Source organism: Cheilinus undulatus, linkage group 6 (assembly GCF_018320785.1).
Source record: "Cheilinus undulatus linkage group 6, ASM1832078v1, whole genome shotgun sequence".
In the NCBI taxonomy this organism is placed as follows: domain Eukaryota; kingdom Metazoa; phylum Chordata; class Actinopteri; order Labriformes; family Labridae; genus Cheilinus; species Cheilinus undulatus.
In genome coordinates this window covers 29,056,895-29,084,523 of record NC_054870.1, presented here as the reverse complement: position 1 = coordinate 29,084,523, position 27,629 = coordinate 29,056,895, and the positions used below count along the sequence as shown (strand labels likewise).

The 27,629-nt window shown below is 39.1% G+C and overlaps 1 protein-coding gene across 1 annotated transcript in view; it reads left to right on the top strand.

Annotated features, from left to right (window-relative positions):
* Positions 1-4,566: 4,566 nt before the first annotated feature.
* Positions 4,567-27,629, top strand: part of map3k21 (mitogen-activated protein kinase kinase kinase 21) — a 45,762-nt gene continuing 22,699 nt past the window's right edge. Inside the window, exon 1 of the mRNA XM_041789574.1 lies at positions 4,567-6,257. Coding sequence (XP_041645508.1) covers positions 5,465-6,257 — 793 coding nt within the window. The 5' untranslated portion in view covers positions 4,567-5,464. The remainder of the gene's footprint in view (positions 6,258-27,629) is intronic.

Below are 27,629 nucleotides of genomic sequence, written 5' to 3'. Positions count from 1 at the left end.
CTCCACCTCTCCTCTAGCTGCCTGTACAGATGCGCCGCTCCGACCGCCTCCCCTCCCTTTTCCACTCCTCCTCTCTGCCTCCCTCCCTCACAATCCTCTGCTGTTATGATTCCCACCTTCACTGTTGATCTGCGCAGTAACGCAGCCAAGCTGTTGGAGTGCAAAATAACAATCTATTCGAACAGACCATGTGCTTTTAATTCATAACGTGTATCTGACTCATTACGTAAAATTAATCCATTTTCATACACAGGAAAATAAAATTGGTACTTTTATAATACAGGCTAAAATTGCGTCATTGATACCCTAGAAAAAGTCTAAGTAATCTAGAAGTAATGTTTGGATGTGTTTTTGACTTTGGTGAACTCAGTATGATTGGGAGGTGAGGTTGAATGGGACTGTTAAACAAAATACGGTTGAAAATTGAATAGAAAAATATTCCACTTCCCACATATTGAAAATTGAATGCCCTCATTGGTATGACATCACGGGAGTAGGAATGGCAAACATCAAACAGGAGAAACTGCAAAATTTCTTTAACTTTAAATTTACAAAAAATTGTTACAAAAATCCACCTTTTTGTGTTTCATGTATGTAAGTTTTGTTTTAGTCAAAATGAGTGACATCAAAATGTTAATCCCCTTCAATAAAGCAATTGGTATCAATTTTGCAATATGAGCAAAAATGACTCGCTCCTTCTACTCTAGCCAGCTTGACCTCCCCCACCCCAGCTACCTCCATTATAGCTAAAAGCTTGTGTCACCCTCATATTCAGATTCATGCTACTATGATTAATTGCTTCTGAAATAATTTCATTATTTTCAATACACGTTGTGAACCCTTTGGGATTTCTTGGATTTCTGCATAAATTGCTCATAAAATGTGTTCTGATCTTCATCTAAGTCACAACAATAGACAAACACAGTCTGCTTAAACTAATACTGCATAAAAAATGATATATTTTCATGTTTTTATTGAATAAAACATGTAAACATTCACAGTGAAGGGTGGAAAAAGTATGTGAACCCCTAGGCTAATGACTGGTTGACCCTCCTTTGGCAGTAATAACCTCAACCAAACGTTTCCTGTAGTTGCAGATCAGACCTGCACAATGGTCAGCAGGAATTTTGGACCATTCCTCTTTACAAAACTGTTTCAGTTCAGCAATATTCTTGGGATGTCTGGTGTGAATCGCTCTCTTGAGGTCATGCCACAGCACCTCAATCGGGTTGAGGTCAGGACTCTGACTGGGCCACTCCAGAAGGTGTATTTTCTTCTGTTGAAGCCATTCTGTTGTTGATTTACTTCTATGCTTTGTGTCCTTGTCCTGTTGCATCACCCATCCTCTTTTGAGCTTCAGTTGGCGGACAGATGGTCTTAAGTTTTCCTGCAAAATGTCCTGATAAACTTGGGAATTCATTTTTCCCTCAATGACAGCAATCCATCCAGGCCCTGAGGCAGCAAAGCAGCCCCAAACCATGATGGCCCCTCCACCATATTTCACAGTTGGGATGAGGTTTTGATGTTAGTGTGCTGTGCCTTTTTTTCTCTACACATAGCGTTGTGTGTTCCTTCCAAACAATTCAATTTTGGTTTCATCTGTCCACAGATTATTTTGCCAGTAGTGCTGTGGAACATCCAGGTGCTCTTTTGCAAACTTCAAACATGCAGCAATGGTTTTTTTTAGGACAGCAGTGGCTTCCTCCATGGTGCCCTCCCATGAACTCCATTCTTGTTTAATGTTTTATTTATTGTAGATTTGTCAAAACAAATGTTAGCATGTGCCAGAGATTTCTGTAAGTCTTTAGCTGACACTCTAGGATTCATCTTCATCTCATTGAGCATTCTGCGCTGTGCTCTTGCAGTCATCTTTACAGGAAAACCATAGGGAGAATAGCAACAGTGCTGAACTTTCTCCATTTGTAGACTGTCTTACCGTGGACACATGAACATCAAGACTTTTAGAGATACTTTTGTAACCCTTTCCAGCTTCATGCAAGTCAGCAATTTTTGATTGTAGGTCTTCTGAGAGCTCTTTTGTGCCAGTCATGGTTCACATCAGGCAATGCTTCTTGAGAACAGCAAACTCAAAACTGGTTTGTGCTTTTCATAAGGCAGGGCAGCTTTGACCCACACATCCAATCTCATCACATTGATTGGACTCCAGGCTGGCTGACTCCTGGCTCCAACTAGCTCTTGGAGAAGTCATTAGCCTAGAGGTTCACATACTTTCTCCACTCTGCACTGTGAATGTTTACATGTTTTATTCGATAAAACAACAAAAGCATGTAATTTTTTGTGCGGTATTAGTTTAAGCAGACTGTGTTTGTCTATTGTTATGACTTAGGCCGGCCACACACTACAGGATTTTAAGCCTGATTTTAGCCAAGATTTGACTTCCCCGACTATCGTGGGGGCGTATACCGACTGGAGCCTCGTCCCAAACGATTATTTGTCTGAGTAGTCTGCATGTGTGTGGTGTCAACACAATTAATTAACTGCTCCAAATCACTTCATAGCCTCCCAGACCCTGAATCATAAATATCAAACATGTTTGTTATGATTCTAGGTCGTAGTGCCACTGACGGAGTACCCACAACAACCAACAAGATCGAGCACACCGGTACTGTCACCAGACGAATCATACATACTTTCACCGCTCACAACCATAAACACAACTGTACCTTAATTCATGCCAGGATTTCATCCTGAGTCTTTCCCACGTTTATGATTGTTGCTGCATCTGTAACACACCCGAGGACAGCCTGTTGTGGGGAGACAGCAAGACGTTATCGACAGACATCCGTGTTTTTTGTTTTTTTCCTGAAGTCACGTGGTCACACGAGGTCATAGGCAGGTTGGCAGGTGTGTGGTCTCCAGTGATCTTACAGTCTGGCTGAGTCATCTAGTGTGTGGGTTCAGAGAATTAAAGTTGAAATATCTTTGGAAATTGTCCTGAAGTCTGTGGTCTCTCATGGTTTTAAAATCGTTTCAGATTAAAAACTCGTCTGGTATGTGGCCGGTCTTAGATGAAGATCAGAACACATTTTACGACCAATTTATGCAGAAATCCAAGAAATCCCAAAGGGTTCACAGACTTTTTCTTGCAACTGTATATTTCACACTTATGTACTGATAGTCTTTGCTACAATGAAAGATATGGTTCAAAATGTTTTGTTCACTGGCTATGATTGCTTATAGTTAAAGAGGGAAGGGCCTAATGTTGATCTTTGTCTCAGGCCTCCATATTTATGAAAACCCCCAATACTAATTGGTGACATTAATGTTCATGGATAACCTTGATTTTGTTGTGTTTACCTTCTGCTGGCTACGTAGCAATTATGCCAAGTAATATCTGTTGACCATTTCAACCAATATACAGTATGGCCTTGCCTTAACGAAACAAGTTCATAAAGTTCAGAACAGTAGTTCGTTGCTCCTCAGAACATGAAAAGCTTTCCTTTCTCTTGAAATAGATAGATAGCATTCTCCAGTGTTACAGATATGTACCATCATGTGTTGGACTTCTTTAAATTCATGGCAAGAAAGCCCATTAAAGGCAGAAATTTAAAATTATTCAGACACCCTAAATTCACCTTATTCAGCCTAAAATTGCACATGTGATGAGAAATTAAAGAAAGAGGTGGAATTGTGGAGTTTTCTCAGTGGATTGTGATTACAGGGTATCAACTGTCTTACACAAGCAAATATGCATAAGTGAATTGAATTGAGTGTATTCAAATTAATATTATTATCAAAATCCCTTTTTGACTCTTTAAACTTTTGGCCCTTTACTATACAGGAGCCCTCAAGGAAAATTCTAATTTGTTATTTAATTTCCTTTAAAAATGGTAAAATTATTTTGTTTTCTCATGTCGTTCTCTCAGGATGAAAACGCTTGCTTTCCCATGATGACGGGATGAATAGCTAAGTTGAGCTAAAAGAAAAAAACAGAGATCTATTATCATGGAAAACAGAGACAAATAAAAGTTACACCTGTATTCGGACTCTAGAGAGTTTCACATAATCATGTCTGTTGATTAGGCATAATGTTTGTCTTGTCTTTGGCTGCATGCCTTTAGAAGGTATTGAAGCTGTAATCCTTTTTCTTTCTGGCATTTGCAGACAAAGTAGGTCTTTTATTATTATGTAGGAAGCCACAAGGGTCCTTTGCAGTTACTTGTATGCAAAAGTCACCTAATTTATCATGTATTTTATATTAAAAGTAGTTTTCGATGTAGTAGTAAGAGCAGAAGTAGTAATGTAAACTAGTAAATGAGCAGTAGTTAAATCTTAAATAGTTAAGTCACATTAAACGAGCTGGTGTTTTGTGTAGAACATGAAAGTGCGCATGTGTGCGCGTGTGCATGTCACCCATATGCTCCACCATTCCCATAACTTCCCTGAAGGCGCGCGCTCTCCTCACAAATTCCTCTGCTTGCTCCTCCCTCCTCCCCCCTACTGCTGCGACGGTCACATGTCACTAAATAACCAATCAGAATCCACCACAGCGAGCAGCCAGAGCAGCAGCGTCCCAGCACTGATCCTCAGCATAGCCACTGCTTGGTCCGACTTCGTCAGGCGACAACCGCGATGGGGGGGTTGTTTTGATTAAAGTTATCGGATTTTAAATCTAGCTTATGCTCGCATTATTCAGTTGCAATCCAGGATATTCGACATGTTTCTCGTGCCGAACTATCGACTTTCCTTCAGCCCCCGAAAGATAGACAAACCTGGGAATAATCGATCTTGAAACTGAGCGGAGCAACTTTTCCAACTACCTTACCAGTCAACGGGCTGACCTATGCTAAGCTAGTCCGCTATCCAGTGCTGTTGGAAAACAGTAAAAAGTCCACAACCGAGCTGGGAGACTGCACATTTCGGACTTCCGTGACTGGAGCAGGTTTGCTGCCGACTTTCAGAGAGAAACCCGTCTGTCTGAGCCTGTCTTTATTTCATCCGAGCTGACGGTGCAGGTGCACCTCTTGCGCCACCTGTGATAACTTGGTAACTTAGCTCCACTGGTGGAGAGCTAACTTAGCTTGTTCGTGTTAGCATTAAACAGAAGGATAGGCTATGTTGTTGACGTCTGTTTGTCTGCTTTCTTAGTTTACTTGAAATTGGAGACATTCTTGTATCGTGTATTGTTAACCGCCAGTCTACATAGGGGTAGTGTTAAAACAAAGTATTTGGGCTAACTGAAGTTAACTAACCTCGTTGGCTAGTTACTGACCCTCACACACTTAACTGGATTGGCGACGTGGATTCAGAGCTGTCCACACTAACTCTCCCACAGGACTTTGGACACGGTTTGACCCCGAAGAGGGTAATCCTCTTTATTCTCATCAGCTAGTCTCGTAGACGATAACCATGAGGGATTCAAAAGGTGGCTTTCTAGCTTTTTAAAGTTTTTGTTTTGTCCCAAAAGCTCCGCACCCTATGGTGCCGCTACGGCCACCGAGAAATGGATGTCTCGCAGGCCGCTTTCCCAAACGGTGAAGGGCGGCCGGGCGGCGGTGGGACTCGGGAGCATGCCTGGACAGAGTCCCCCACAGTTCGGGCGTGGGCTCACTCAGCCCCACTGTGCCCGACTCGGTCCTTGTGGACAGCCGCGTATGACTACGAGGCCAGCGGCGAGGACGAGCTCAGTCTCCGGAGAGGGGACGTGGTGGAGGTTCTGTCTAAGGACGCAGCTATCTCCGGGGACGAGGGGTGGTGGACGGGAAAAATCAACCGCCGGGTCGGGATTTTCCCCTCCAACTATGTCACCTACCAGCCCGCTATTTACCGTCTCCCAACCACGAGTGGGACGGTGGGTGTACCAGAGCGAGTTCCTAGCTCACCCGTACACATCCCCTTCAGTGAACTGGTCCTAGAGGAGATCATAGGCGTGGGTGGATTTGGGAAAGTTTACCGGGGCACATGGAAAGATCAGGAGGTTGCAGTGAAGGCGGCTCGGCAAGACCCAGACGAGGACATAACAGCCACCGCTGCCAGTGTTAAACAGGAGGCGAAACTTTTCTCCATGCTGCAGCATCCCAACATTATCAAACTAGAGGGAGTGTGCTTGGACGAGCCCAACCTGTGTCTGGTTATGGAGTATGCCCGAGGCGGAACACTGAACCGGGCGCTGACCGGAAGACGCATCCCTCCACACATACTGGTCAACTGGGCCGTGCAAATTGCACGCGGGATGCACTACTTGCACGAGGAGGCCGTGGTACCCATAATACATCGTGACCTGAAGTCGAGCAACAGTAAGTTAAGTTTTTTGTTTAATCATGTGTGTGCATTTGACGAGAAATAAGGTCTAAAATCATAATTTCATAAACCCATAATATTTGCAAGCACCTGCTGCACGTGGGTGGCATCCTAATATGGAAACATAGTGGGGTCAGTGTTGCCAAACGCCTCCTCCCATAAAGTTATATTTATGCAGTGTGATAGTGTACCCCCAGAGAACTTCAGAGTTAAATTTATTTAAATTTACCACACATACACTTAGCATAAAGTAGTCAAGAATATTAGAGAGTTTAATATAAGTTATAAAAGAAACATGCTTTAGTCATTAATAGACTGCTATAAACTCACAGTCCAGATATCTCAGGTGCAGCACTGCCCTTTCCCTAAGATGGATTTAAAGAGTGGTGAAAAGTCTGTGGCTGTATGAAGAGGTGGGGGATACCAACAAGAGGATGTGAAATAAAGTTAGAGTTTGCTCAGCTGGGCTGCCCTCCCTCCTCTGCATCCCCCCCCCCCCCCCCATCATCCTTTAAAACACACTCACACTCACACACACCTTCCCAGCCCCCTCTCCACGCCCAGCTGAAATGTTGTTCAAATAAAGTCAGTGATTTACCAACCACATCGCCAGACACACTGTCCGCAGTGTCAGGCCATGTGCTTGACCAACCAGAGCTAATACCAGAGGTTATATTGTAAAAAAAAAAACATCAGACAGGGGAACTTTTAAGGTAAACTAACCAAGAAAATAGATTATTAATTAGTGTTGTGCTATGTAGGACTTTTGAATATTTCTTCTTCCAGGTTGGGCATGTCTGTATGGTTTCACAAGTAGTGTTGTTTGGATCAGTGAACTTATCCTCTTCAGTTTGTAGGTCTGAACTCTATCTGGGTATCTTAGGGTCATCTTGGAGTGAGAACATGATTTGTGGCAATAATAGGACCAAAAAACCGAAGTAGTTCCTTCATGGACTTGTAACTGACGATAGGCTGGCAAACTTTAGTTTCCCTGGACTAAATAATGAATGGACAGGAGGACTGGGAGAGAAAAAGAGTCAGAGTCAGATACCCACACTGACACAGGCTACCCATTTCAACTCAGGTGTGTTCATGTGTGTAATATGACTCCAAACACCATTTCTCCCTTTGTGACCAGAGAGTCTTATTGACCTGGGGCATTGTGGGGAGCAGCTCCAGCATACTGATGATGTCTGTTAGTCTCCAACTGTGACCCTACATAATCACCAGAAAAAGTGAATCCCTGAGGACATGGAGGTTAACTCTATGGAGATTGAACCCCTAAAAGCTGTTTGCATGAAAGTTACCCTGTTTAATTATAACCTATCCAGCAGATTTAAACATGTCCTTTTATATAGCTAGTCAGAAATGCAGTTACAAAGCAGACAGAATTGTGAAGCATGACAAAAGCTGACCAATCATCACTCCCCTGAGCTGGTTTTGTCAATCCGCATGTATATTCACTTGGATTGGTTGAAACATACTTTATCTTAAAAAAAAAAAAAAACATCAACTGAGACTTAAACAACCATTAGAGATAATAAGAACTATTATGGCTTATCCACTGGAGTGAAACATTGTTTGCAGATGATTAGCGGTCTTCCCAGCATAATCCCAGCTAATTCATAGTCCAAAATAAGATATATGTATATCTATATCACATAATTTCAACTGTGCACAATCAAAGTGTCTTGAGATTTTTAAAACAAAACTTTAAAATAATTAGTGTTTGTGAATTTGATTCCCCTTGTGTTGAGTGATGGGCAGTGTTGTAGAGCCCATCCCTAAAATTAGTCCATTTTAAGTGTGGAGATTTGAGTAAATTATAGGGCAGATGGAGAGAAAGGATTTAACTGTTGTTTAGATGGTTTGGGCTAATCGGATGCTTGGTGAACATACACAAACAATCCTCCCCCGAGCAGGCACAGTGCTGCAAATACAAGCCAGTGTGTTTGTCCTATCACTTCATTGTGACCTAGAGCAGTGGTTCTCAAACTTTCCAGTAATATAGCCAGCATTTCTGTATTTTTTCAGCCAAGTTACCCTGACTATCAGAAAGTATTTTTATAGTTAAGAGGTCCTCTATAAAGAAGTAATATGTATTTGCATTGACAGGGTTTATTTATGGAATGACTTCTTATATAATTTAAGAAACAATTATAAAAGTGCACTGGTTTTAATGCAATTCGCGCTACCTTTCCGCCTTCATAGAACACAGCTTGTGGAGGTTTAAAATCAAGCAATGTAAGAAATAAACAAACAAACTTGACTGCATATAGGATTTGAATCAAAAATAGGAATATCTATTATACAGGGATGCAATACAATATGTGTGTTGATGCAGTTTATCAGGTTTTTTCCACAGTGGTCATTTGGCATAGAGATTGTAACCCAAGGCTTGAAAATAGTTGACAGTTGTTCTCACTCCAGTTGAGCTTAATAATACAGCTAACACCTTGTGGGACCTCCATTATGATGTTGTATCTCAAGCCAGGTCCCTCCATTTCAATCAAATGACTGCTGAAGAAAAAATTATTAATTTATTTATATATAATTGAATTGCCAGCTCATTAAGCACATCAGCATTGTAAATCACATTGAATTGACTGATGCACCTCTGAAAGCTGGCGGGAAAAAACTATGTAAAGTTGTCTACTGCTGCTCACTGCAGCTGCAGGTCCTCAATGTCTGCCACTCAGAGCAGCCATCATAGCACAGCCAAGCTTTGTAGTAAGTCCCTTTGGTTGAAATATCAATACATAGTTGCAATCTGCATTTAAACCAGCAAGACAAAAAGCAATTTAACTAATAGGCGAGACGGTGTAAGGTTTCATTATGTCGTGTTTAAGATTGGGTTGTAAAATGACTGTTAGGGCTCATTTTTGCTTTACTACATATTAGGGATGCTCCGAAATGAAAATTCTTTGCCGAAACAGAAAACCGAAAATGAGGAAACCAAGGCCGAAAACCGAAACACCGAAATAAATTATGCCAATTCTTAGTACTATTGCATTTATGGCTATGACTGTGTACTAACCTCACTAAAATCAATTACAATCGCATACATTAATATGAATGCTTCAAAGAATAAATCAATTACAAAACTATGTCAATATTTATTAAGCACTGACATTCCAACAATACACAATATGAAATAAAATAAAATACAAAATAAAATGTTTAACTTAACCCCACTCATGTATACATTAAATCAGTGGTTCTCAACCTTTTTTCAGTCATGTACCCCCTTGTGAAGTATTTTTTCAGCCAAGTACCCCTAAACAGCACAAAGCTTTTTTGGCCAAAAAGAAAGACTAAAAAGATTAAAGAGTGTCGTGACAGCCGTCTGATTTATCAAACTTTGTAACTGATAAACACTTTTAAATTACAATTATTAGATTTTTTTTCAAACATTTTAAATGTGAAAAATACATGACTAAATTCATGGCAAATCTTCTCATCACTAAATGTGGGAATTCAAATAAATTAATGTAGTGAAAATTGTGAGTGGAAAGGCTTTAAAGCCAGAAGTGTGCAAAACGCTGATCGGCTGCAGTGGTCTCTCTGGAACAATTTGGAAATAAAAACAGAGAGCTAGAAAAAACTAAAAACCTGTAAATAATTAACAAATTATTAAAAAGACAGCTTAGTGCACCTTTTTGGGATAAAGATCTCTTCTCAAACTGAAATTATGAACTTAATTATGGATCAGCATTTCTTCACAAAAATAAATCATGAACCTTTTTATGAATGGCAACATTGCTGCGGAAATTTTTTCAAAGTTTCGCTCCGACGAGCGCACTTGGTGGTGGTGCAGATTTTTAAGGCAGACAGAGGAACAAAAATGTCCTCCTCTCCAGTATCACGTGATGTTTGTCCTCTCCTCATATCTGATTGTAGTCAGTGCTTGTGTTTTTGCTTCATGTAGCCTGGTAGAGAGCGGGAGACAGGCAGCAAGCAGCCCAACATGTCTTTGTGAACGTAAATGCGCTACTCACACAGCTGGAGCTGTTTCTAAACTAACGGGACTTTAGTCTAATGAAATATTTATCAACACAGTCTCCTCTGACCTCAGACACATGACTTATAAATACTCTGGATCAACCAGCTCACTGAAATGACTCCTCTGACCAGTCTGAAACACAAACAGGTGAGCCAATCTGTGCGCTGTAGGGGAGTTAACTCACTGTGAGCCTCAGCTGCGCCCTTATACTATTACTGATCACGTTTGACATAAAATGAATGAAAATTCAGTCTCTCCTCTTACAAACTTGGCTGGCACAGTCAATCAAACAGTGAAACTAAACGGCACTGACCTCCTGGCTGTGCGTAAAAGTGCCGCGTTACGCATGGAGTGAAGGACAGAGAGGAAAAACATCCTTTTATCTTCCGCTCCAATAAATATCACTGTTTATCGGAGGACAGGAGAAAACACCACAGACGTTCGCAGCACTAATGCGATTTTAGAATGCAATATACTCACAAAATCATGTCGCTCCTGACATGCAAAGAACAGCGCTATTTTTCTGACATAGCCGGCGTGTATTCTAAAATCTTGCGTATCCCCCAGAGTGCCTTCATGTACGCCTACCCCTGTTTGACAACCACTGATCCAAGCGCGTGCTGGCCGCCGTTTTTTGCTTAAGTCATCACAACATCGTGTTTCAGCCTTGTTGTTTCGAAGATAAAAGTCTTTGGGCCGAAAACTGAAAATGCACTTTTGGGCCATTTTCGGCTGAAAATTTTCGGTGGTCAATTTTCGTTGCATCCCTACTACATATTAATACAGATGCTTTTCATTGTTCTTTATTGCAATTTGCGAGTCTGGCTTTAGGCTATGTGCTGATTACATTGCTCTGCACTGCTCCCATGATAACTGGTGGTACTGTAACCTCTACTCATGTCAGTATGCATCTCAAACTTGGTGTTTAAAAGGCTCCTATTAGCCTTTAGGTGAAGGTGAAAAAACTTCAATTGAAATCAACTTATGAATAGAATTGACATCTCCATTTAAAGGTCACATATTATGCAAAATACACTTTTCAGGCCTTTCTAGCAAACGTGTGTTCCTGGCCTGTCCACAATCCCCCCCAAGAATCAGACCCCCCCCCCCCTTTCAGAAAATGTCATGTGGGGAGTTAGTACCGCTCCCAGGTTTGGTTGGCTTTCCCCACTTGGACAAAAATTCCACCCTCCTCTCCTCATCCAGGAGAGCCACATCCATTTCCTGAGAGGGGCGGAGTCACACAGATCAGTTAATTTAAAGACACAGAAACAGCTCCGAGCAGGGCTGAAACAGAGGGGTTTTTTAGACATGCAAAAATCCAATACTGGAGTGTTTTTTCAACAACAAACTTCACAGGTATGTTTTGGGGACCTCTGAGACAAAAATAAACTTGTCTTAATAGGATAAAATATTTGCCCTTTAAGATCTCTGACAAAAAAAATCAAAATATCCTTTCTTTCCATCCATTGTCTACACTGCTTATCCTGTTTTTTCAGGCCTTTCTATTACTGTTCTTATGAATATAAGTAATACTCTTAAGCTATAGGTTGTATGGCCACTGATACAACAATATATTGCTTAAGTTGGGCCAAAACCTCCTATCTCCAAAATCACCACTTTTTAGGGAATGGAAAAAAAAACTGTGTTTTTCAATTAATTCCAACTCTGAATGGGGATAGTCAGCAACTTTTTGATCATTTTTATTGGTTTAGATATTGTAAAGGGAGATGTAAAGTGGAAATCATAGCTCTGATTTGTAAAAAGAAATTTAATACTAAAAAATGGGTTTTGGCCCATTGGCAATGATCTATTTTTTAATCCACAAAAAGTACCACTGATGCCTTAAAAAGACTGTGTGATTGGTCATCTATACCAGAATTCAAATTTGTATCCATTTTTACTGTATTGCGTGGTAAAATTATATCAATTTACATATAACATGCTTAAACAGGGATCTTAGAAATTTTGAATAGAAAAATCTGCCTTTATCAGCTGTAAATATTGGCCGTACTGACAAATAAATAGTGGACGTCTAGGCTGCAACAACAAACCTATGTCAGCTGAGGCTTTTTCTTTATTTTTCATTATTCCTTAAACTTAAAAGTATGGACAGAAATTTGTTTATTTGTCTATCCTCAAATTTTAAATAGTGTGTTTTAAGGACTTAAGTTTCAGGTCTGAACTACATTTAAATATCTGTATTGGTTGAAATTAATTTGTAAATATTGGCAAAAATCCAATATTGCGCATCTTCTTTGCTTAATAGAACTTGTTTTTTGGATATGATAAAAGCATAAAGCAGGAGTATTTTTTTAATTCAACATTTTAAAAATGATCTCAAGTACCCTTTGTTAGTAATTTGTAACCCATTTGTGAAACACAGGCCTACAAACTAACTCAAGATTTTCCCTTAAGATTGTCAACTGGCAGAATAAACATGCCCAATTTCCTCCTCACTGTTATCCAATTCTAAGCTGTGAACCCCTCAAAAGAGACCCAGAGGACACTTCAATCTATGTTTTGGTGTTTGCAGCAGTTAGTATCTGCAGTTATTTGATCAGCCTGTAGCCTAAAGTCTCAACATCTGTGGTCAATACATACAGTCTTATCTAAATAAAGAGAGGCTGAAATAAGCCGACCATGAGTGTTTACTTTGAACCAGGGCACTGGGTTCACAAAAGGCTGTCTCCTGCACACAAACAACACAAATGGCACCCTGTGGTGTGTTGGGTTGTTTCCCCTGTAAAAAAAAAAAAAAAACACACACACACAACAATAAAATGAAGCTTAGAGATTGTTGTTGCATCTGCTAGTTTGGGTCTGCTGGCTGCTTGTCTTGGCGTTCAGTGTGCATCTGTCTGTCTGAAAGGTTAAAAGAAGTGAGCATTATCTTCACTGGGGGTCAATAAAATATATATGTTGGAATGAGCTGTTAGACAGTAATCTTGCACTTTGGTTAGCATACATTGAGCAGGTTGTCAGTTGTTTTGTCTGTTCCTCTTCTCTGTTTCTTTATTAAATTTGTCACTTCAGTATTTTTGCCTGGAGTGAAACCAGGTCACAGACAGGTACATATATAGAACTTCATCTTCTCCATCCTCTCTAACCACTGAGCCTGTCATTTATCAACTCACAGTGTACACATGCTCCACACAGACAAACATGCAGCTATTTGATCAATGATTAGCCTGTAAAGTAATATGTTGGAAGTCAGCAAGATTTGTCCAATCTCTTTTGTGTTTTTCAACCTAATCTGTAAAATCCCGGCCTGCAGGGAGGAATGTTGCTAATGAGGGATAAAAGCTTAACATACGTTTGCACAATGGACTGGTCAAGCAGCGGTTGCTAGGCTACTGTGGCCAGAAGAATGGCTAGGACTCAGAGGGTCTCAAAGCCCTCGTTTTGTTTTGTTCGGTTCATATTTAATCTCCCAGAGAGCAGCGGTACTCTTTTATTGCCACAAACTGAGGGGGTTTCCCTTCTTACTTCGTTATTTTTCTCCTTACTTACCTTCCCTCCCTTTTTGTCCCCCTCTGCTCCCCCTTGCTTCTTTTAGTGTAGTTTTCACATGATTTTCAAACTTTAAAGGGCAGTGCTGTAGCATCATTACTTTGAATATATCAACCAAATACATATAGAAGCCCAAAACCCTACACTCAATAGTTAAAGGCTGTGTGTGTGTAGTTCCAGCATGTTGTCAAGCTGTTCACTCAAACAGATGTTTTTTTTTTTGTCATTTCTGGTTATAATGAATGAGTCAGATATAATTCTGTCTTAACTGTGCTCACAGTTGCTGTCCCAGTAAAGGCTCAGGGTGGTTGTTACCTGTTTGCATTACTTTACCAATTTGACAAATCAAGAGGAATTCAATAGACACACTCAGCAGCCATTTTTCTCTAATGTGAAACTCAGATGAGGAAGCTGAAGTGATGTTGTTACTTTGTGTGGCTGTTTTCAAATGCTATGCAGAACTTTGAATGGTTCAGATGATCAATTTACAGGTTCTTGAGTTGTCCAATATGTTGTTTAATTTTAAAAAGGACCCTTTTTCTCTGGATTTTTGCTATCCTTTGCCAGTCAGTAGCTTGATAGAATGGGATTTTATTATATTTGAATGAAGAAATATGGTGCTTTCATTAAATACTGTGGCACTTTTTTATGTAGCATTGTTTTTATATGTCAGCAGTGGCCCTATAGCATCAATGCAAAAGTTACACCAGGCTCACAGCGACAATACCCATTTATACAATAATTGTGAGGTGATTTTAAAATTTCACAGTATATATTGTGTATTGCAACACAGCATAAAAATACTGTGATACTAATTTTAGTCATTACGTGCTCTACTTCAAAGTGTAAGGATGAACAAAGAAACAAACTTCAGTTTTTAAAACAATTTGGACTGTATGGATGAACAACAAATCAAACTTCACTTAGAAAACACTTTAGAGTTTAAGAAACGAGTAGCCTATAAAACAAAGAAAACAACTGCAGCTGAAGTGGGTCTGTTGGTCCTTTAAAGGCCAATGACTACAGCCAGTTCATCAGTTGTAGTGATCAGTAGACATTTTCACATCTGCTGAAACCGATATGCTGGTAATTTTGTGCATCCCTATGTTTATTAATCTGAGTGGAAACATGCATTTATTAGCAAATCACTGGCTTAGCAAACTGGCTAACCTAACCTTTACACCTGCAGTCCTTTGAAAGGTCATTGAAGAAGGTGAATGCATAAAAGTTGCAAACTGGTAGTTAAAAGCACAAAGGACATGCAGGGCATTTGCACATAAGCTGATTAGCAGTAAGATAATTCAATTAGAATAATCATAATGTTCAAGTTGATAAAATGATCTTTCTGTGTTTTATCACAGTGCTACTAATTACAGATTTGTTCATTTCTAAATCTGATTTCAAAAAAACTTTTTTTTACTACAGCAAGGACTGGTAGCATTCATAGAGCGGTAGATAAGAACAAGAAATCACAGTGAAACTTGGCCCTGAGCCAGCACTCATAACCCACTTAAACTTCAGAGTTTCACATCTTGGTGCAAGCGATAGTATGCCAGGAATGTGTACTAGAACGCCACTGAAACTGATGGAGTTCCTTTTTGGAGCGTGTGCTACAGCATTCTCCCCATCAGTCTTAAGCTGTTGTTTGACTTCATCACACTGTCTCTGTGCTCCCCTCCCTCTACCCTCGTCCCTCTCTCTCCACACACTGCTCATTCTGTCAAGAGTTTACAGAAGCCATCCAAGCACACAAATGGTTTTCTTTGTCTACACAGGAGTAATCACAGACAAAATAGAGGGATGTATGACAAGAACTGGAGTTAAAGTCAGTTTATAAAAGTAATAATTATTACACTACTGCAGCACACTGGTTGAATTCTTGTCCACACTGAGGTTTCCAAAAATGTATCACATTTCTTTTGTTAAAGGATAAAGTTTCTGTTATTTTAAAGTTCAATGGCATATAAAAGCACGCAAGCTTTTTAAAAAAAGTTAACATATTAGATCTTTTTTCCTGTGGTATCCATACGTGAATTGCTATCTTCTTCTTCTTACTACAACTACATTGAAGTAAAGGTGACAGACCTGGTATACAGACAGCAGAGCAGGAGAAAATCCACAGGCTTTTGAGTCTATTATGTCTGTCTGTATGCATTAAGCACACCTCAGGAATGCACAGATGTTCATAGAAAAAAAGGATTTGTTATAATGAGCAGTGATGGACAAGTTACAGAAAACTAACTAGTAGTAACTAGTTACAGCTTCTAGTTTCTACTATCTAAAACTTACTAGTTACTAGGAAACTAACTTGCATGTTATTCTTTTTAGAATTCTGTGGTATTATCAGTTATGATGTTGGTATTGGCAGATATTGGTTTAAAAAGTGTAGTATCATATCGGCAGGGTTCTGCAGATATTTTGGCTATGAAAATCTGCCTATCACCTGTAAGTATTGCCTATAGGAACAAATACATTTGTAGAGATTTTGGCTGGACCAACAGACCTGTGTCAGCTAAAGCCTTTCCTTTAATTATCATCATTCCTTGAACTTTAAATTGAAGTTTTAGGTCTGAACGACATTTAAATATCTGTACTGAAATTGGTATTGGCTATTTCACACATCCATCTGGAAAATCACTCACAGACAGCGTTTGGTAAAGGGCAGAGCCGTTGAAAAAAAAACTTGGTGGTTGGATGAACGTTCTGTCTGTCACATCTTTACGGGTCAATCAGAGCAACAAAACACGTGTCATAGCCGCTACCAAGCTGCGCCCTTACCAAAGGAGTAAACTCCATAGAGAACGCGAACCATGGCGACTGTAGACATGTCAGTACACAACTTTTGTCATTTTTGAAAAGAAAACAACTCAGTTCTGTTCTTTGTTCTTCTTTTAACAAGGAAATGTGGTAAAGTTCTGATAAAACTGGCGCTTAAGCAGCACCCACGCTAATGTCTTCCACCATAATTGCACCGGCCTCTTGTTGCTGCTTGCTTATGTCATGTCTCCGCCGCACCTGAAAGTACTGCTTCTTGATGCTGATTGGTCCTGAAACTTTCCAACCAGGCCCAAATGGTTCAGACGAGAGCTTTGCGAGATGGGTTCGCCAGTGAGAAACACAGAAATGGACATATCCATCTTCTTTGCAAGGTTATCAACATGTGGGACACCAGCAAAAATCCAATGACCTGCATCCCTACTTACTTCCCTACCCAATCTTAATGCACACATACATTTTATATATCATAGCCTCTCTCAGTACATAGGTATTTGGCTAATTAGTTCTTTCAGAGTAATGGTCTCAAAGGTTATATTGAAAACATGTCATCAACATCTAGCTCACAGTCAGTCTGTTCAGTCCTGGTGTACAGATCATGGAGCTGGGGATGATTCGATATCAATCCTTGTCTGTTTGGACAGAGGAGATCTTCCTTGTCTGCTGAGCTAATGTGAACTGCACTGTAGTCTCTGGGATTCAGCTGATTCTATGAATGCATGATAATACCAGCATGATAGTGGTGTAGGGATATAATAGCTCAAAAAGTTCATGATTGTATCGTCAGATATTAACATTTTTGCAAATATTTACAACCAGTATATCGTTTGTAACTATTGACTGTATGTACAATAAGTCTGTGGATTTTTTTTTTTAAATCTTTCTTAGTCTATCCTCATTCCTTAAATTTTAAAGTGTGTTGAAATTCATGTCTTGGTTCATCCTTAAACTCTGAAATTTGATCTTGTAGATCTGAACTAGGGGCGGGAAATGTGGAAAAACATATGGCTGGATCATGATCTCGATTTTATTACAGTTCTTTTTCATTCTAAATGTTAGTGCTAAAGTTGACCAAAATTTGTTATTGACAAAAGAAAAACTTATTACCCATATTTAATAAAATTCACAAATACTGAGTTTAAAAGTAAACTCTATTGTCTATATTTTTCTTTAGCAACTACCTGTCAGTCAATGCATTCAATATTTAAATATTTGACATTTTCTATTTGGCACCACCAGATAAGGGGGGTATGGAGGTCTTCTCACTAATGCTGTAAGCACCAAACATTTTAGAGTTCATCAAGCACAATTCTACCCAGGAATAGTAATTTTAAAACATGGACTATAAGCAGAATTCAAACCACTGTCATTTTATACAAGTAGCCTTTTTATATGCAATATTATATGACAGAGATACATTAGTTTTGTTTATTGATAAGTAATAATTACAGCATTGCTAATTTGATGAAGTGTCACACACCGGCCTGCTTCACTCTGAAGGAGAGACAGAGGATCGCTTTGATTTGGATAATATTTTGATTAACGTCACTGACATCACTGCATCGCTCTGTGAGAAAGAAAGGTTTACAAAGTTTCACTTGTGACTGTAATCTCAACAGATTAAGCCTTGTGTGGAGAGGCCTATTGATAACTTGGTAAAACACTGAGTGAACAGAATAATATCCACTAACACAACAGGATTTGATCTGCCTCTGCTACACTATGATTCATGGTCATGTAATGCAGACTGTGATGCTTTGGCACTGTGTGTCTGGTCTCTTCTCACATGTCGACTCTGAGGATGCTGTCTCTTGAGATTGTCAAAAAATGTTTGCGCAGATTGTGCAAACAACTGTTCCTTGCACCCTTATGGTTTGTTGAAAAACCAGAAGCAGTTCCCTATGATCCAGTCAGAGTTCTTTTTAAGGATGAAATCTTTAGTTTCATTTTCAGTCCTGAATCCTCACTCTGCCAAAGTAGAAGGGGAGGGGGAGTGAAAGTAGATCTATTCAAGTAGAATGTGATTCTCCTGATCTATCAGCTTTATCAAATCACTGATATATTCAATTTCTTCACCATCCAAGATCATCCTATCACGCACCCCTAGTCTAAGCTACATTTTCAATATATTTAATCAATTTTGGTGTTGGCTAAAATGAATTTGTAAGTATCAGCATATCAAATATCTGCAAAAATCCAATATTATACGTCCGTAGTGAAGCCTGTTGGTTGGCTAGGTGCTTCATGAGATTGATATTACTGTACTTGGTGGTGGACAAAGTTTTCCTTCCCCTGGCTTGTGTAGACTACAGACTACAGACCACTGCCATGTTTGTGTCTTCTACCTTGAGGAGGGAAAAATAATCCTATGTCACGGCAGAAAGCTTGCGTCTAAATAGTTATCAGTCTGTATGTTTTTGCCATGCATGAAATTCTTTTTTGTAATTGCCAGCCACATCGTGTGAAGTGATAAGTGCTTCTAAATTTCTGTAAATTGTAAAAGCATTAATGAATTAAAAAATAAGGAGATGCACTACTAGTTACCACAAATAGTAATGAAGTTACCATAGCATGTTACTCCCAAGAGTTACGTCATACTCCCCTCAACCAGTGCTATGAGTAATGTCTTCAAATTAAAAAAAAAAAAACAAAACAAAACAAAAAAAATGTTGTTGTGGAAGGTGATGATGCATTGGATATATAGCTTTAGAAAAAAGTTAAAGCTCCTGCTGTTTATGAAATAGAAGAGAGTTTAAACTGACATGTTTATGACTTTCAAAAGAAAACCTGACCATCAGCAGTGAGATTTTATTTTCACTTGAGGGTAGGGGTCACATGAAGTGATCTTTTGCATGTGGCCAGGACAGTCATTTTTACATTTTCCTCAGCAAAGATCTGTGTGGGATATGCTTGCTTTGTCTTCAGAGTAGACTAAATCACCACACATCAAAAGTTCCTCAGAGGGGCTTTTAGCCATATGAAGGTAATACAGTAGATGTAGCCTATACCTGTAATCATCCTGGGTTTGTAAACAAAAGTGTATTTCAGTGTGAATTTAGTCCTAGATGGGGATTTTTTTCTCTCTCATTATGGTTGATTAAAAGACTCACACAACCTTGTTCTGCTCCTGTTGCAAATAAAAACGTGTCATTAAACAAAGAAATGATGGATGCAACAACTGCACATTTTCTGCCCTGATAATCAAATTAAAACACTAGACAGGCACAGATTATCGCTTTATTACCAGTGCAGGCTCATTTAAATTTCGCCTGTAGCCCTGCTACTACTCTGCTACTAATGAAAATACAAAAAGACTGTTATATTCTACTTTTGGGTTTCTATGTCAGGTTCTTACTTCTGTTGGAGCAATATTGTAAAACACCTCTTAAACCCTCTTCTTCAGGGTCACAACAATCTCACCAGGTGATAATGAGAGTAACCTTTTTCCTCCTGTGATTTTTCTGTCTCACTCCACTTTTGGGGAAAGAAAAAAAAGTAGAATCAAAGAGGAAAAGTTACCAAAGCTTGACTAGGTGTTGCAGGGCAACTTTTCTCAGGCTTCCCACAATTACCCCTTTTGACACACAGACAGTTACTGCCTGTCTTTTCTCTGACGAGAGAATGGGCAGAGGGGAGAGAGGAGGAGTGGAGATGCTTTCACTGTGTTTTTTATGACCTCTCCCTGACTGCACCTATTGTTGTGGGGCAGGGTGAAAAGGAAAAGGGCCCACAGCTGAGAAGAGCTCCCTTCTGAATCCACCATTCCCCTCCATAGCTCCCTAGCACATTGATCGATGCTTATCCAGAAAAAGGTACTAGCTGAGCATCTTTGAACATGTGTAATGTTTAAATTAGCCCGGTTATGGGTTAATTCAGGCTTACAACAAACTAAACTGACACAAACTAGAAGAGGAAGAGGACGGACAAAGAGCAAGTGGCCCGGAGAGACGTGACCATGATAGATGGATTTAGCCAGCCATTAGCCCTGATCCTTTTCCCATCAACCAGAATGCCTGGGGGCACTCTGATTTCAACAGGGAGAGACGGACCAGTCGGGGAATGTTTAGCAGCCTTGTTTCTGCTTACTACAGGAAGCCCACTTGCTCACATGCTTAGTCTGTTGGCACAGTTAAGAAAATACTGCCATGTCAAGTTAGGAGGCGGCACTTTACATTAACAATGCTTAGATCTGCAATTTAGTAAAGTAGCTTCTAGATAAGAAAAATGTACTCTTCTTTACATCAATATTTGAGTTTTGATTTTGTGTTTAAACTTTGCATAACATGTTTAAAAAATAGTGGAATGATGTAATGCAGCAAAAAGACGGGGATAAAAAGAGAGGCTAGATAAACAGTTGTTTGTTCAGTATGTCAGTCCTTATTCACACCAGTTACTAGTGTTTTCTCCTATTGGCTTTGCAAATTTGAATAAACAGTATGTTGTATTTATTTAATGCTTTCCATGCAAAATTAAATCATGTCATAAAAGGAAAACGGCATATTAAAAAATAAACATCACATCAAACAATGGTTAAATCAGCCTTAGCAGCTCTTAAAGGCAGTTCTGAGATTTAATTTGAATATTGGGAGGTCTATATTGTTTGCATATAATTGAGTTTTATATCAAATTTATTGACTACTCTAGAAACACATGTAGAATAGTTGTGACAGTACCAACAACTGTTAGATATCCCTCTTATCCAGGCTAAAATTTGTGATGATTTATCAGTGAGGAGGCCTTCTGCATTGATGAATAAGACATTATCAGAATCGTGTTTTATTGCAAAGCACATTTTTACATACAAGGAATTTGACTTGGTGTTTGCTGAAAACCAATTAACATTGAGGTATAAAAGTATTAAGAGGCTAATAAAAAATATTAAAGAGATAGAAATTTAAACAGATTGTTAAAGAAGAAATAAAGTTGTGAAATAAAAATGTCCACATAGATTACAAACATCACAAAGAGCATGTACAAAGGTGCAAAAGGAGAAACTGTACAGATGTTCAGGTATAGGTTATAGTGCAGTTTTTCTTAATGAGTAGTGTGCAGTTGTAAAGGGCAGAGAGAAAATTTGGTGTGCATTAATATAATGCATCAAGTCTTATTAGTTTTGTCTGTTGGTTCTGGGGTTCAGTGTGTCTGTAGGGGAGGTCTGGAGAACTGCTCATGAGGACGAAAGCAGAGGTGAAGAAACTGTTCTTGTTTCTGGAGGTTTTGGTCCTGATATACCTCAGCCTCCTGCCAGTGGGGAGGGCCTCAAAAAGTCCATGTCCAGGGTAAGAGGGCTCAGCTGCAATTTTACCTGCACGTCTCAGGGTTTGGGGTTGACCGACATTGTGTTTTTCAGGGCCGATACTGATGAATGATAATGTGGCAAAAGAAAAACTGCTCAAATCAGACTTAGCTCTGTAAGCATGAGAAATGGCACAGAGCAACACAGCAGCAGCAGAAACAGGAAGTTTACTGGTGCCCAGGCTAAAGTACTGACTGGCTGGCATGTAACATCTAATGTGTCAGATTGTGTTGTATGCAGGACATTTGGTGAGACTGTGGAGAGGTAAAATAAAGCACTTTAAAATGCAGCTATTGATAATTAGCCAAATCCCAAATATCAGCTGTCAAAGCTACATCACAGCAGATTGACTTTGTCTCATGTTCTTTTTGTTGTGTTGTGACATGTTGACTTACAGTAAGTATTTTTAGTACGTTGAAGTGAGAAGAACTGGTCCTGTGGGCCTGTAGAGTGTATTTTGTCTTTTTACCTTGAGGGGGAGAAAGCAATGGGAAGAAGCGTGGGACCTGCTTTGAAGACAGCTGCTCTGCTTCTGATCTTCCCTCTGTTGCAGCATGAAAGATGGGTCTGCCCGAAGATCCACTGTGTGGAAAGGAGAATTAAATGGGGGTTGGAGTGAGGGTGGGGTCTGCCTTGGAGGCATGACCATCTCCAGTTGCGTTGAGCTGTTGTCTTCTTCAAAACATTTTCTTTTCAAAGGAGTGAGACTTAATATATGGACTGAGAAAAGCAGTACAAGAACAGAAAACAACATGCAGTTATTTTTATGACCTTTTAAGATGTGACACGCTTTTCAAGCGTTGTGATAAGTAGTGTTGATGACCACTTCACTAATAAGAAAACAGATTGTAAAATTGACAAATAGAAAATCAAAATAAGAGTTTCTAATCTGTTAAAAAAATGATCCATGTATTTAATTCATCACTTGCTCATGCAGCTGATATACAAATGGAGCTGCACTTGTTAATCTAAACTGTAGCTTTCTGTAACAGGGTGAGTGACACAAAACTGGTCTGCTTTAAGTTCTTTGTTTTAGGGTGCACTTACACAAGGCAGTCTATACTGTGCCAAAGCATGTTCCACCCCTCAGACAAGCATGAGTGCTCCATACTATGCCCAAGCACAGTACACTCCCTTGGCTGTGACATGGATGGTAGAGTTTGTTATCATGTTAAGATTGCTTATGCGCAATCAAGGGTGCACACCATGGACATGTACACATCTCTTGACAGTTACAGTGAAATCATAAAATGTGCCAGTCATTGCCTTTGCTCATGCTCATGTTGTTGAACACACTAGATGCATGTTAGATTATCTGCAGTAGAAAAGGTTGTACTAAGACTGACAGTCAACAGCCAGACTGCTCCGCTGTTAACTCTCACTGTACTGAACACAAATATAAGCAATCATTTAATCACCATTGAAAAGAAGTCAGTCAGAGCATTTTTCTCTGCTTTTTGGATGCAATTTTGAAACTATATTACCAGGTCTCATCATTAGGATGAATTACTGAAGCTGTGTGCTTGAATAACTGGTGTGGAATTTTGACACAAAGAGTTTTTTTCAGGCCAAGTTTCGTGGTTTTGAAAGTAAACTAGAAAAATGTTTGAACTTTGTGAGATGTTTAATTTTGCTTTAGATTGAAACAGTTTTGTTTGTTGCAGCTGTTAACTTAAGGTCAGATTTCTATCATAAAGCATGGAAAAACATCCAGAGCTCTCTGCATTAAAGCAGAGATAAAATTTTCTTAGAAACCCTGAGAACCCAGAAGAGGGTGAAAAGGTCATGGGAGAGGACTTCAAAGAGGGGCTGGACTTGTGTGTTGGCTTTAGGTGAGCCATTAGACAGTGAGAGGACGTGATTAGTCCTTACTGAGCTTCTGCTTTTCAACCTAATGTTCTTAATTTGCCACTACATGACCTTCCTCGTTTTTTGTTATGTTTAGTGTCAGTATAGTGAGTCAGACGGGAACAACTGAACATTGTTTGTCAGCTGTAGCATTAGTATATAAGGTATGCTACTGTGCAACTCATAACACTCAACTAGAATAGAGGATTAAAATGCAGTCTGGTTGGTGTATGAACAGCTCTAGACTGAAGCCACAGCTGCAGTCATGTAGACTGCAGTGAAACAGAAGTTTGAAGAATAGCTGAAATTATTTAAACCTTTATTATTTTGATGTGGGTTGTAGTTAATGCTGCATAAATTTGGCCAAAACAATTGATCAACATTTAGATCAAGATTATCAGTCATGATTTATTCATTTTAAGGACTTGTTTGTACTGTTTAAAGTTTATTTCTATGGCCTGCAACTCATCTGTTGCTAGTGCTTAACTGGGTTAAAAATCTGACCAAGCATTTTTGGCTCACATCTGCCCTGAACAGTTGGACAAACATAACCCTGAAATGTTTCCCATATTCCAAACTGGAGCAAAATATGTATGAACTCAGTGTTTTAGAAATTGTGGAGAAAAAAGAAAAAAGTTTAAGCATGTGTTTTATTAAATGGCACCTAATATTGAAGTTTAATTTGACATCTTTTTAATGCATTTTAAATGTAATTGCCATCAAAAGAAAGAAATGTGAGCATAGATGTTGATTTAAACACATAAAAATTGCATAATATTAAAGCAATAAAAATCCAAGAAAGCTCTTGCAACTCACACATCCCAGACCTTTGTCAGGCATATATGATGAATGTTTGGTACCAAAATTTGGCAAGTATTCATTTTTTCATCAGTTTATTTTTGCAAGTAAAACGGTGTGCAGGAGTTTTCTTTAACTTTTTTATTGGACACATTGCTTTCCTACAGGCATGTTCTGGGAATGGATGTGCAAAACATTTTTTTCCATAATATGAACAAAAAAATTGTATTGTACAATGTTGCCAAGTAGGAATGTGAATTTTAGCCGGCTAAACAATTAAGAGATAGATTCCTTTGTAATAGAGGTGGGAATCTTTAGGCACCTCCCGATTCGATACGATTCATAGGGCTATAATTCGATTCTTTATCGATTCTTGATGCATTTTGATTCACTTTTTTATTTCTGTAGTTTTCACTGTGTCCAGCATAATAAAACATTACATTTGTGTTTAGAAAAAAGAGATAAATTAGATGTCCACTATCCTCTAATGGGAGATATGTATAAACTGAAAGTTACAATTGCATTGAACCAAAGGTAGCAGCGTCCTTTCATTGTTACATATCCGAAAATTACAAACATAAAAATGTCCTTTTTCACAGATGAACAACTTGTAATTAAACCTTTCTGTCATGTGCTACGTGTCAGAGTTAGACCTTTTTGTTCCGGCTATTCTGCAGTATGAAAATATTTAAATAATCGATTATCAAACGTTTGTAAGTAGATTCAGAATCCTCCACCATACGTCTAACAATCAATCCCTCCCACACTTTGTAGTTGGCCCCAGACTTACAAATCAGTTAAACTAATGAACATTTTACTAAAATGTTAATAAAACATGGTTTGGGCCCCCAATCCTTGAAAAACACTCAGTCTGAAGTGTAACACAGCCACTCACCACAGCAAGGCTGCTCTTATTGCCTTGCTGCCACAATGCTCTTAATCTAATATAAACAACCCCTGAATGCATGAGTACTGATAGCATCTTGTAGGAACAGCGTGGTGGGATCAGGTTTTCCAGAGGCTGTGTCAGTTTATACTTACATTTAACCAAAGTGTTGTGTGACGACATTCACCACAGGAATGTGGCAATGCCAGCACTGCTATTCATAGCCACATTCTGTACACCAGCTTCTCTCTGTTACGGTATGGTGCTGTTTACCATTGCAGTGTGAGGTTGATTTACAGAATGTATTTAGTGGGCTGAACAATTATAATTTGCATTTCATCGAAAGGGACATAATACATTTAAAACATCACCGGTCTAAAGTAAAGCAGAGTATATCTTTGTACGCTGGAACAGCCTTACAGATGATGACCTTTGACATTACAGGTCACTGACTGATTATAGACTTAGTAACACTGATTTACCAATTGAGGCTGTAATATTATGGAGCTATTATTGTTGCAAAAGTATTTGCAAATGCGTACAAAGATCTGTGCACAAATCCACAAATGCGTGCACAGATCTTCAAACCCGTGTAAAGATTTGCAAATGTGTGCAAAGTTTTGCAAATTTGTACAAAGATCCACAAATGTGTGCACTAATCTGCAAATATGTAGACCAATTTGTAATTGTGGACTTAGTTCATTTTGGTTCAGAATCTGCCTCTCAGTTGGCTGTCATACACACGTGACTTTTGCAACACTTGTACCACGCAAGATTTGTGCTCAGATCCGTAAGCGTGTACTTAGATCTGTAAGCGTAAAGGCTGGGTCTGTTGCCCTCAGTGCAGGCTCACAGGCAAGGCTGCCTTTCTCATCACATAGGCCTGAGGCAGCAGTTAAGACAGTAGCGGCTCTATATAACATCAGTGTGGAAGGAGCAATGTTATCGTATTATACTGCTATTGTTATTATTCATATTTTCTTTGAAAGCTTGAATAAAATAATGACTTCCTTATCTTCAAAAGGGTATCACAGCGGTGGTTGAATTGCCATTTCTACAAGACAGGGGTTCATTGTGTTGTATAGAAATCCCCATTATGATGCTGTATGAGCCAGGTGATGTTAGCAATAAGATCGATGGAGTGATCAGTAACATTTATATTTATATAAATAACAGGGGAAGGAAAAGATTGTCGGTTTTGTACAGAGCCCAATGGCGCTGACCAGTATTGACATTTAAATAACATTACTTTGCCAATGGTGGATAGGCAGATGAAGTGGCAGAGTGGTAGTGTCACGGACTTTCAATTATGTAGTCCAGGGTTCGAATCTCGAACTGTTTTGATAATTTCTTTGTCATTACCTGGCCAGGAAACATATAGGACTTGAAAATTTGCTTCAGTGTGTGATCTTTGTACAAATTTGCAAAACTTTGCACACATTTGCAAATCTTTACACAGATTTGCAGACCTGTGCACACATTTGTGGATTTGTGCACGCATTTGCAGATCTGTGCACGCATTTGTGGATTTGTGCACAGATCTTTGTACGCATTTGCAAATACTTTTGCAACAATAATAGCTCCATATAATATGTAGTAACATTAACTGTAAGAACCAAAAACATAATAAGGGTCTGTGTACCATGTTTGAAGCCATTGTGAAGTGTCTAGTGAATGACAGCAAATATTCGGTCATAAAAGGGTTAAACATAATATAAGGCCTGGGTGGAATGAATATGTGCGTGAATTACATGTGGAAGCTAAAGAAGCCTTCAACAACTGGGTGACATCAGGAAAGGCACGGTATGGCCCAGAGTGCGAAAGAAAGAAACTGGGGGGGGTTGCGTGCACCCAAAAAAATTGAGTTTGATTTGGATTTGAATATAAAACTTTCAATTAAGGTCAAATGTATACAAACACCAAATAAACTTAACATGAATACATTTAAATAGAAAATACAGTAGCTTATTTAAAGAGCTACATAAATAGGAAATTAGGGTGAATAAATAAAGTAGGTAACTTAAATCAAAAGGAGTAACAATTTTGTTAAATTTTGTTCCTGCAGAGTTTGCACCCTTTCTCGAGGCATTTTATTTTACGGGCTTCCTAAAAAAAAAAAAAAAAAAAAAAAAAAAGGCCTAAAATTGATGATATGATATATTTTTGCGATATCCTGAAACACGATGTACATCGGGATATTTTAAAATGGCCTCTCAGCAGCTGTATTTAATTCAGCCCCAAATGACACT